This window comes from Phyllobates terribilis, unplaced genomic scaffold (assembly GCF_046119375.1).
Source record: "Phyllobates terribilis strain yellow unplaced genomic scaffold, ASM4611937v1 Scaffold_2__4_contigs__length_985480577, whole genome shotgun sequence".
Classification (NCBI taxonomy): Eukaryota; Metazoa; Chordata; class Amphibia; order Anura; family Dendrobatidae; genus Phyllobates; species Phyllobates terribilis.
This window is the reverse complement of record NW_027362762.1, coordinates 391,447,738-391,459,813: the sequence shown is the minus strand read 5'-3', so window position 1 is coordinate 391,459,813 and position 12,076 is coordinate 391,447,738. Positions and strand designations below refer to the sequence as shown.

At 41.6% G+C, this 12,076-nt stretch overlaps 1 protein-coding gene across 4 annotated transcripts in view; it reads right to left on the bottom strand.

The window, feature by feature from the left end:
* Positions 1-769: 769 nt before the first annotated feature.
* REV1 (REV1 DNA directed polymerase) overlaps positions 770-12,076 on the bottom strand; it is a 103,083-nt gene continuing 91,776 nt past the window's right edge. For all 4 annotated transcript variants that reach the window (XM_073664855.1, XM_073664854.1, XM_073664856.1 and 1 more), the window contains 2 exons: positions 2,130-2,232; positions 770-1,156 (listed from right to left, as the gene is read on the bottom strand). In XM_073664855.1, coding sequence (XP_073520956.1) covers positions 1,045-1,156; positions 2,130-2,232 — 215 coding nt within the window. In that variant the 3' untranslated portion in view covers positions 770-1,044. The remainder of the gene's footprint in view (positions 1,157-2,129; positions 2,233-12,076) is intronic.

Sequence of the window (12,076 nt, the reverse complement as noted above, 5' to 3'; positions counted from 1 at the left end):
TGTATATATGCCCCCAATCCAGCCTGCAAGACAAGAAAGACCTTTCATAATACTCACCTACACCTACGGGTCGGTCAGGTCCGCTGCCTCATCTCTTCTTGTGATGCCGTCCTCCTTGCTTCGGGTGGATGATGCATCCTAAGTCATAGACAGTGTCCCCGGCGTCCCCTGCGCAGGCACACTTCTCTGGCCTGACTAGGGCAGAGTAAAGTACTGCAGTGTGCGTGCACCGGGGCTCTTTGGCCTTTTCCTGTGCATGCACACTACAGAACTTTGCAATGCCCTCGACAGGGCAGAGAGAAGTGCGCCTGTGCAGGAGCGCAATGCCGGGGACACTGGATGAGGTATTATGCGTCATCCACGCGAAGCAAGAATGAGGACTACATTGCAAGAAGAGAAGGCACCGGACCAAGACAGCGAGGCCCATCGTACTCGACCGCCCTGTAGGTGAGTATTATAAAAGGTCTTTTTCTGATCTTACAGGCATATACACAGCATACTAGAATGTTGTATATCAGGGCTGAAAGGTGGTGGTCTTATCTCATATGGGACAATCCTGGTGACAGGTTCCCTTTAATTGTTCTCCCTTGTTCTCTCTACTTTAGGTCATACCAATGTGCCAGTGTCCCCTGGGGACTCTATTGATTAAAAAAAATATATACATTTTTTTAATTGGCACTGTGTGATCTTGTTTTCATCAACTTTGCTGGGGGACGCCTTTAAAATCATATTTAGACATTTCTATGTGGTAATTAAGAACACAGATTTTAGCACTTTTCTTTATTAAACACTTGTGAACACTTCACTGTAAAAATCCATAAAACTCTTATAAACAAACAATTTGTAAATAGCCTATACTACAATAAAAGAATCTGAAACACAAATATTTACATGCAATACTGACAAATTTGGCACTTTATGAAGAAAATGTACAAAATTATTTAGTAAAAGAAATTTAAAATTATTTTTAATCCTTAAAATCATGCAAATACTCCACAAGCACCTATGGCCCAGCTGTAGGACTGGGGTGCTTCTCGTCGCGTTTTACACTACTTTCAGTGTGCTTCCATAAGTCTGCTGTAAAACAACCTGAACATTATCAAGAATAAAGTCAAATGCCATGTTCCACACAGATTCCACAGACTGTTGCATTAACCTAAAACACAGAAAACAAAAAGCATTAATATGTACAGATAATCCACAATATTGAGCCAAGGCTCTGCTTTCTTTGTAATACACTAAATGTCTTAAATTTATTTATTTTTAAAAAGGACTTTTCAAATTTTTAATCTTAAACTGGACGCATGATTTAATAGTAGCTGCAGAGTGGAATAAAACTTTTTTTTTTAATTTAGCCTCTCTGTTGCAGAGATATTAGTAATGAAATTAATTAGGAAACTAACAAGTTAATTTTCATTAAGTCCAAGTGGGTGTTAAGAGTTTTCACTGTGGTGTGTACTTCTTTCCATTGTAGGACGTTCCCCAATCATAAAGCAGACAAAAGAAAAAACACACACCCCTTAAAAGCTTATAGCAGCATCCTCAGTGTGTGTGATATAATGTCAGACAGACTTTACTTCCTCCATTATTAGAAAGAGCTGGAAGTAGAGCACTGATAACCAACACTATTTCATATTAGATTACGGCAGTCAGTGTGGGGGGTGTTTAGAACAGGTGAGTTTAGCTGTGTCACATTAAGAAGCTGTTTATCAGTTCTCCTCCTCTTATAGCACTGTCACCGCACCTGCCCTTCCTTCCCTCCCTCACTACCGGTCTAGAGTTGAGATATCTCTAATCACCTTTAGGTCTTGCTGTGCGAACATCAACTTATAAAGGCTGTGCTGTGAGAGAAGAGCAGGCTGTCATTACATGTCATAAAGGAGTAGCCTGTTCTGAGCTATTGTGGGGCGTGTTCTTTTTCTCCTGTGTGTTGCTACCTGCTTATGATGGGGCAATGTCATACAGGGGGAAGAAGTACATGCCACCAGTGAAAACTATAAAGTTCCCTTGGACTTAACGAAAAGGGGAAAGAAAACAAAAACCGACCAACTACATTTTCCCTCGCTGTAATGTTGCACAAGCTGTTTCTACCTTATAAATTACAAAAAAAAACAACAAAACACACTCACCTTTTCATGTATTTTATAACTAGATCTAATTTCTCCAGATCTTTCTCTTCAATTAAATCGGTGCAGTACTTTACTACTTGCAATATATCTTCTTCCATAGGATCTGTGGAGAAATATAAGAGACGTTACAATCACTATTGACCAACTGGTAAAACAGCTTCTAGTGCAATTATTAGTTCATAAATAGCCTTATTACTAATGTGTCATTATTCCCGGAAGCTGAACATCTGAAATATAAAAAAGGGGTTAAGTGCCTATCTTGAGACAATAAAACCAAGTACACAAGTGACACACTGCTACAAAAGGAAAGAACCTGCCTGTGGTATCTACAAGAGAAAAGTAGACTGGAGGTGAGAGCGAAAGCTGATTATCCAGCCAAGTAGTTGAGATAGGGTTAATGCATGTTGAAAGATTTTTTTGATCGGGAAGGGACTAGTGAATTAGCGTATGGGGGAGGTATAGGAACAACTTCAAGACAGTAATGTGAAGAGCAGACAAGAAGAATAGAGGTGGTTTTGTGATGACCAGATATGAATGCAGAGCTATGAGAGGGACAGCTTTCCATGTCATTCTAAGTATTTTGCAATTAAATTTACTAGGCATGAGCACTATAAAGAATACCCATCACTGCCAAGGTCCAGACCGGACTCCTGCTGGAGAGTTGGGGCCTTTAACCCCTTCACCCCGGGCGATTTTCGGTTTTCGTTTTTCTCTCCCCTTCTACCATAACATTTTTATTTTTCCAGCCACATAGCCGTATCAGGGCTTGGTTTTTGCAAGATGAGTTGTACTTTTAAATGACACCATTGATTCTGCCACAAAAATGTGAGGGGTGTACTCACTTTTGTGATATAGTGTACATTTGAATGACACCATTTCTTTAACCATATAGTACGAGTAGGCAGATACCAAACATATGTGTGTATATATGTATATATAAATATGTATATATTTTTTTATTAAAGTGGTAAAAAAAGCAAAAACAGAAATTTGTATTAAAAATAAATAAATAAATATAAAAAAAAAAAAAATCGCTTGAGTCGCCATTTTTTGAGACCCATGACGTCCTCAGTTTTCAGTATCTGGGACTGTGTGAGGGCTTACATTTTGCACCCTGAAATGATGTTTTATACTAATACTATTTAGGGGTAGATACAATGTTTTTGATCGCCTTTTATTGCAGTGATGCGACGGCCAAAAAAACCCCACAATTCTGGCATTTTGATTTTTTTCTCATTACACCATTTACTGATCAGATTAATTTATTTTATATTTTGACAGATCGGACATTTCTGAACCCAGCAATACCAAATTTGTGTATTTTTGATTTATTTTTAATGAGGCAAAAGGGGGGTGATTTGAACTTTTATTAGTTTTGTTTTAATCTGACTTTTTATCCTGTATTTAATAGTCCCCTTAGGAGACTTGAAGCTGCGATTGTCCGATCACCTTTGCTATATATATATATATATATATATATATATATATATATATATATATATATATATATATATATATATATATATATATATATATATATATATATATATATATATATATATATATATATATATATATATATATATGAGTGGTGTATACCAAAAATCACAAGGATTGTGATGACAGGCAAGGGGGGACTTCAACAAACCCCAGGCCCGCAAAGGCAAGTCGTGAAGGTGGTTAGGGCCAATTTTGTTCATTTTTAATTAGTCCTAATAAGTGTTTAGTGTGGAGCAGTCTACTGTTTTCTTAAAGACAGCCACAGGGCAGTGATAGGAGCTGAAGAACAATGGAGTAAAACAGATCTTGCTTAAAGAAGACCTGTCACCAAGTCAAAAGCTGCCAGTGTATGTTGTTACTTTGTTCCTGCTGCTCCTGAGTAATATGGGTTTTTAGGTCTCTTTTTTTTTTTAAATTCCACCATTACAGTCTTTTTATTTAGTGGTGATTTTTATGACTTTCACCAAGGGGTCAAAGCTTACAGAATCTCTGGGGGTGTGAGCCATACCCTTATGGAAAACATAACAATTAGGATTAAATAAGTAGGCTCGGATCTCTGGAACCCTATGACAGATTTACAAAACCCAAAAAAGAGAATACTTAGAGGATCAGCAGGATTAAAATAACAGTGGAATTCAGGAGTGCCCAGAGCAATTACAGTCGTCACTCACAGCACAGAGCAGTGGCAGCAAGCACGTATCAGCACTGAGTGACAGCTGGGTCCACAGTGCATATAGGTACAGAGCCGGCTGTCAGTCAGTGGCTGGCCTGCTTACAGCTGCTGCTCTCAGTGCTGTGAGCGGTGACCGTACCTGCTCAGTTTAGACTTCCATAACTGAAAGTTTGCAGCTCTCAAATAAAGCTCATTTTCTTCTGGGTGCTGCACTGTCACTACAGTAGCTGGACACCTTCATACTGCTATTAACTTGCAGATTAAGCCTACATCTACAGGTTAATAGCATTATTGGACCTGACAGGTTCCCTTTAAAGGGTCTATCAGCACAGCATGACTATTCAAACCAAGTGGAGGCGCTTAGTGCATCATGGCGGGGCCAATCATTTATATACACCTTCCCACCTATATCTGCCCTTCTCTGTCCCTATGAAGCCAGAGCTGTCAATCAAATAAGAGGAGTGGAGATTGGAAGAAAACAAGAAGGTGGGAAGGTGTATATAAATGAATGGCCACGCCACGATGCCCCGAGTGCTGGGACTTGGTTTGTGCCTGTACTTGGTTTGAACAGGCTGAACTGAAAGAGTCCCTTTTGCTGCATGTGTCAGCCCCTGTTCAAAGCTGTGATCTATTGTAATGCAGTCACAAATGTGTGTGCCATTATTACTAAGCTATGGTCTTCATTCATAGGTTGTATCCAATTGTTTTGTTGTCACACTATAGGGTTGAGCGAGTATGTTCTGTCCGAGTATGCTCGGTCCAAGCTCGGAGTATTTACAGCTGCTCGGTGATATTGTTGAATCGCTCTCGTGTGCATGATTTGCAACTGTTTGACAGCTTTATTACATGTGAGGAATGTGTAAGAAATAGACATTCCTCCCATGTAATAAAACTGTCAAACAGTCGCAAATCATGCACACGGGAGTGATTCAACCATATCACCGAGCAGCTGTAAATACTCGGAGCTCGGCCTGAGCATACTCGGCGAAAGGGTTAATAGAACATACTCGCTCAACACTACACACTAATGATTATTTTTATTGCCAAGCTGTGTACTAGCTACATCAGCATGTACCTGAAAAAATACAAAGGCCCAAGTTTATCAAAGCTTTTACGTCCAAAAAGTGGCGAAAAAGCTTTGAAAAGTCACAAAATTGTGGCATAACTCGAAGTTGCGCCAAAAGTTTTCAACGTTTGCAATTTTAACGCCAGTTTCTCCCAGCTCCACCAAAATGGGGAGACCTGGGGCATGATACCACAGCTCATCTGATTTTCCTTACGCTCAGAAATCTCACTCCAGTCCCTGACTGGAGTAAGATTTCGGCGTACCGAATGCCACTAATCAGACACTCCATATTCATGAAGAGGCGTGCTTCTTTCCAGGAATCCGGAGCGTCTGACTCCACCACATCAAGAACCATGGAGAAAATCGCCGGTCTACAGTCATGGCCAAAAGTATTGAGAATGAGACAAATAGTAATTTTTCCAAAGTTTACTGCTTCATTTTTTGTAATGGCAATTTGCATATACTCCTGAATGTCAAAGAGTGATCAGCTTAACAGCAATTACTGTACTTGCAAAGTCAATATTTGCCCAGAAAATGAACTTTAACCCCCAAAACACATTTCAACATCATTGCAGTCCTGCCTTAAAAGGAGCAGCTAACATCGTTTTAGTGATTGATCCATTAACACAGGTGTGGATGTTGATGAGGACAGGGCTGGCGATCAATCAGTCATGATTAAGTAAGAATGACATCACTGGACACTTTAAAAGGAGGCTGGTTCTTGGTATCATTGTTTCTCTTCAGTTAACCATGGTTATCTCTAAAGAAACACGTGCAGCCATCATTGCACTGCACAAAAATGGCCTAACAGGGAAGAGTATCGCAGCTACAAAGATTGCACCTCAGTCAACAATCTATCGCATCATCAAGAACTTCAAGGAGAGAGCTTCCATTGTTGTCAAAAAGGCTCCAGGGCGCCCAAGAAAGACCAGCAAGCGCCAGGACCGTATCTTAAAACTGTTTCAGCTGCGGGATCGGACTACCAGCAGTGCCGAGCTTGCTCAGGAATGGCTGCAGGCTGGTGTGAGTGCTTCTGCACTCACTGTGAGGCAGAGACTCTTTGAGCAAGGGCTGGTTTCAAGGAGGGCAGCAAAGAAGCCACTTCTCTCCAGAAAAAACATCAGGGACCGACTGATATTCTGCAAAAGGTACAGGGAGTGGACTGCTGAGGACTGGGGCAAAGTCATTTTCTCTGATGAATCCCCTTTTCGATTGTTTGGGACATCTGGAAAACAGCTTATTCGGAGAAGAAGAGGTGAGCGCTACCACCAGTCTTGTCTCATGCCAACTGTAAAGCATCCTGAAACCATTCATGTGTGGGGTTGCTTCTCAGCCAAGGGAATCGGCTCACTCACAGTCTTGCCTAAAAACACAGCCATGAATAAAGAATGGTACCAGAATGTCCTCCAAGAGCAACTTCTCCCAACCGTCCAAGAGCAGTTTGGCGCCCAACAATGCCTTTTCCAGCATGATGGAGCACCTTGCCATAAAGCAAAGGTGATAACTAAATGGCTCATGGAACAAAACATAGAGATTTTGGGTCCATGGCCTGGAAACTCCCCAGATCTTAATCCCATTGAGAACTTGTGGTCAATCAAGAGACGGGTGGACAAACAAAAACCAACAAATTCTGGCAAAATGCAAGCATTGATTATGCAAGAATGGACTGCTATCAGTCAGGATTTGGTCCAAAAGTTGATTGAGAGCATGCCAGGGAGAATTACAGAGGTCTTGAAGAAGAAGGGGCAACACTACAAATATTGACTTGCTGCATTAACTCATTCTAACTGTCAGTATAACCTATTGGTACTCATAATATGATTGCAATTATATTTCTGTATGTGATATAAACATCAGACAAACACTAATAAAAACCAGAGGCCAGCAGATCATGTGAAAATATAATTTTGGTGTCATTCTCAAAACTTTTGGCCATCACTGTAGATGCATCGGTGCCAAAGTGTTTTCCCTGGACTGTTTTCTTTGGAGTGATATCACAGTAGTATGCCATAAAAAGGGATTGTTTTTCTTGCTAGGATCTGTTGAATTATAAGATCACCGTAGTGATTGTTTTTGTTCCTAGGCTGTCTATTATTGGTAGAATTTAAAATGTTCTGTGTATTTACTCCTAAATTATGCTCTATTAAAGGGAATCTGTCACCCCCTGGGAGATATCTGACCTCTACTATGGGCATACAGGTTATAGAAAAGTAAATCTATACTTACCTGTATGGACCATAGTAGAGGTTTGATTGCAGAGAAATCCGTTTTTATAAAATCGGTTTTCACAGGCTTGGCGTCCCCCAGACGACAAGAAATCCCCGCCTATCTTCTTAGTAATCCCACAAAATCCCTGTCTGTGTGTTTAGTTATCATACTGCCCCCCTCCGCTGCACGTCACAGGGCCCTGTGACGTGCACTGGTCTCCCTCGGGTCCCGCGCATGCACAAAGCGCCGCTCACATAGAACACTCTTTGTTCCCTCCCGGCCACCTTTGTCTGTGCACTGCGCCACAGGGTTCTATTGCACAGGCGTCGGGGAGTAGTGACTGTAGTCACAATAGTGACTCCCCGGCGTCTGCGCAATAGAACCCTGCGGCGCAGTGCACAGACAAACGTGGCCGGAAGGGAACAAAGAAAGTTTTATGTGAGCGGCGCTTTGTGCATGCGCGGGACCCGAGGGAGACCAGTGCACGTCACAGGGACCTGTGACGTGCAGGGGAGGGGGGCAATATGATAACTAAACACAGAGACGGGGATTTTGTGGGATTACTAAGAAGATAGGCGGGGATTTAGGGGAATAATAAACAGATGGGCGGGGATTTCTTGGCGTCCCCCAGACGCCAAGCCTGTGAAAACCGATTTTATAAACACAGATTTCTCTGCAAGCAGACCTCTACTATGGTCCATACAGGTAAGTATAGATTTACATTTCTATCACCTGTATGCCCAAAGTAGAGGTCAGATATCTCCCAGGGGGTGACAGATTCCCTTCAAGATGAAGACGCAGTATTTGTGTGTATTCCTAGGCTCTGTTCCACAGTGCTGATTTATTAGTGATGTCCTTCTTCCAATGTTATTCCTGAGCAATGTTTTATTGAGATGATTTTAAATCTACTGATATTTTATGTGTTGTACATAGCAATCACATTTTTACACTGTAAAAGAGAACCTATTGCTTAATTCATGAATGTACACAGTGAGAGACCTGTGACTGAACTCTAGGCGCGTGCCCCTTAATTCAGCACATCTCATCTTAATTCATCGACTGGAGTAGCATTTATGGTGTAAGTAATGACATAAATCTTGAATTCGGCAGGTGGGCGCTGCCACATCAGTGTGCCACATGCTTCAGTGAAGCTGGCGGGGACTGGAGTGAAAACACCAGAAATCAGTACATTTTTGCGCAAAACTTTTGCAACTTTACAAAAGTATTTTACAACAGAAATCTGGCATAAAACAGTGATGAATCTCTGTTTTCATTGAAACGCCGGAGCCTGACTGCAATTGTGCAACCAGACTGACTCATGTAGGCTATAGCTTGGCCAACATGAATCTAATGACAGGTTCCCTTTCATCAAATAACTTAAGTGGTGTAATTTCCATGAACACTGCTGACAGCCATCTGCACAACTTTGTATACAAAGCCGTATAAACCTGCAGATACATTCTCTAAAACAAGTGTTAGCAGCACCAGGTCTAATTCCAGAGCTATTCTTCTATAGCCTCTTGAATGAAAATATATTTCAATAGGACAGTAGTATGCTATAAAGCAAATGACATTCCAATTTAACAAAAAATTCTAAATTAGTAGCATATGACTAATGGCAATATCAAATGTTACGTCCACATAGTCGAAATACTGTTCTCCGACATGAGTCTGCTGTGCTGCTTTTCTGGTTAAAGAAATCAGAACACAATAAACTCACTGGAAGTCATTATAAACTGTCAGGTTCATAAAAAAAGGTGTAGCCCAAACTAACCAACTCTGCTACAACAAAGTAAGCTAAGGGCTCGCTCACACCACTCTATTCTCCGCCCAAGTGTGATCCGACAAAACATTGAATTGCACTCGCACCAATGTTATTCTAAGGGACTGTGCAACAAGCCGGTCTGAGGATATTCAGATCACGCTCGGCCATGCAAGTCAATGAATGCGTGGAAATCATTGGTCTGCACTCGGAAGACAGAGTGCAGTCTAATTTCCACGCACTGACACATGTAAGGAGGCGGTGTTCACACCGTGCAGTAACTGAGGCAGTGACCCAAGCAAGTCCAACAAAAATAGCTTTTATTCAGCAACTCACGGGTAAAACAGAAAATCCTCCAGTTCGCAGACGGGTTAACATTAGTCCATGAACAACGGTTGCCGTGGGCAACGGCCGCTCAGAGCCTGACGGGTGCAGAGCCTTCCCAGGCGTGGGTTCAGCTACTCACAGGCCCACCGAGCTTTCCTACTATGCTCCTAGCTGGTCCCAACACTGAACAACACTAACCCTTAATGCAGGGTTTTTAAAGGACCGGTGGCAAGAGCCACTGGAAAACCCGGGTTGGAGGGAGGAGGCCGCCCCACTGCCTTCCTGTAGCCTCCCCCAAGAAATGAAGGCCCTGCCGGGTTTTACTTAATCTGCCTTAGCCCGATAGCCTGACCAGGTCAATGCTCACCTTCATTTCTGCATTGCAGCCACAGCTGTGTCTGTAAGGCTATGTGCCCACGATGCAGAAATGCTGCATATTTTTTCCGCTTCTCCCTGGCAGGAAAAACGCATGCGGATTGTACATGCATTTTTCCCGCCAGGTAGAAGCGTTTGTGAAGCGTTCTTCACATGCATTTCTGCATGTGGGTTTATCAAGCGCTTTTCCAAGCGATTTTAGCATCACTTGGAAGGTGCTTGACAACTTGGTCACACTATATAAATCCATGCAGCCGGCATATATAGTGTGACCAAGTTAGTTAAAAAAAAAAAAAAGAATAAGAAATGGTAAAAAAATAAAGTTTATACTCATCTTCCAATGTCCTCCCAGTGTTTTCTCCGCCGCGTCCGGTCTCTTGCACTGCTCGCTGTGGTGTGAAGGACCTGCGGTGACGTCATTCAGTCATGTGTCAGGTCACATGACTCAATGATGTCATGGCAGGTCCTTCACAACACCACGACCCATAGAGCAGACCAGACGGAGGGGAGAAAACACCGGGAGGACATCGGAAGGTAAGTATAAACTTTATTTTTTATTTTAAATTCTATTTTTTACAGTTTCTATGGTACCCAGGTCTGGATGAGAGTCTTCTCTCCTCTAGACCTGGGTACCATAAGCACATTGAACCGTATGATATCCGCTTGTGCACATGTAGTGATGCGGATGTGTTTCTTCGACCTTTTAGGTCTAAGTAAGCTAAAAGATTACTTTCAAAGATACATATCCAAGACAGATGTCTGAAGTAGACATTGCAGAGCTGTGTACAATATTCTTCTACATTTCCTAAATTACGAGCAAATCACTTTTGTTTTCTTTTCTACCAAAATGGTAGAAAACACACCTATATTGGCGATGGAAAGGAGGCTTTGAGGTGATATGAAGGAGGCCTATGTTTTTTAATTTTATTTTTAGGTGTGCAATAGTTTGTTTGCTGGCAATTTTGGAAAAGTAGCTACAAATCAATGAAACTATCATAATTGTTAATTTTAAAGATGTGGAATGTGTGACAATATGTTTGTTTTTGTCTGTAATATGCTTTATAGTAAAGGTTACCATACACAATAGAAGAAATTTTGCCGATTCTGTAAATGTGGCTAAGATCCGACTACGCTATAATTTGCATTATGTATTTCTCCGACCTTTTACGTCCAAGTAATCTAAAAGATTACTTTTAAAGATACATATGCTATACAGATGTCTGAAGTAGACATTGCGGAGCTGTGTACAACATTCTTCTACTTTTCCTAAATTACTACCAAATGGCTGTTTTTTTTTCTACCAAAATGGTATGCAAGTCAATGGCGGCGATTACGCTGCGTGTCCGCAAAATTAATGGACATGCTGCTGATTTTTAAGCGCAGCATAAATGCTGCGGAAAAATCCGCAGCATGGGCATTGACATTGCGGCTTGTCATTGGGGACCATGGGGGGCGGATTACTAAGCGTTTCCGCTGCGTAAATTCCGCAGCATAAACGCTTGGAAAATGCTTCGTGGGCACGCAGCCTGACTGCAATGCACTCCAATGGATTGAATAGGTCTCTGTACACATTCTGGGGGATATATACCGTCCCTCGTATACGATCCCAGTCACTACCTCACACACAATAGAGAAGATGCAGAAGCTTTGTTCTCCCATCTCCTCCTCAGTGTGCTCCAATTCTCTAATCAGAGAGCATGAGATCACACTATGAACACACACTGATCAAATGCTTATCAGAGTTTGATCAGAGTGTCATTTGCATAATAGACCTGATTCTTTTGGATGAGAGAATCTACGGCTGTCTGACTGTAGCCTAAGTGGGATCCATGAACAAGGTATGTGAGCTCATCACAACAGTTTGCAGGGAGGGGTGGTACTAGAAAACTGAAATCCTGCAACTGAAAGGTTATCAATGTCTCACATTTCCCATATGAAACAGCATTTTCATTACGGAAGCAGTACACACAATTCCCTAATAATTTAATAAAGCTCATGTCAGACAAGCATAGCTATTAAAACAAGGCTTCAGTCCA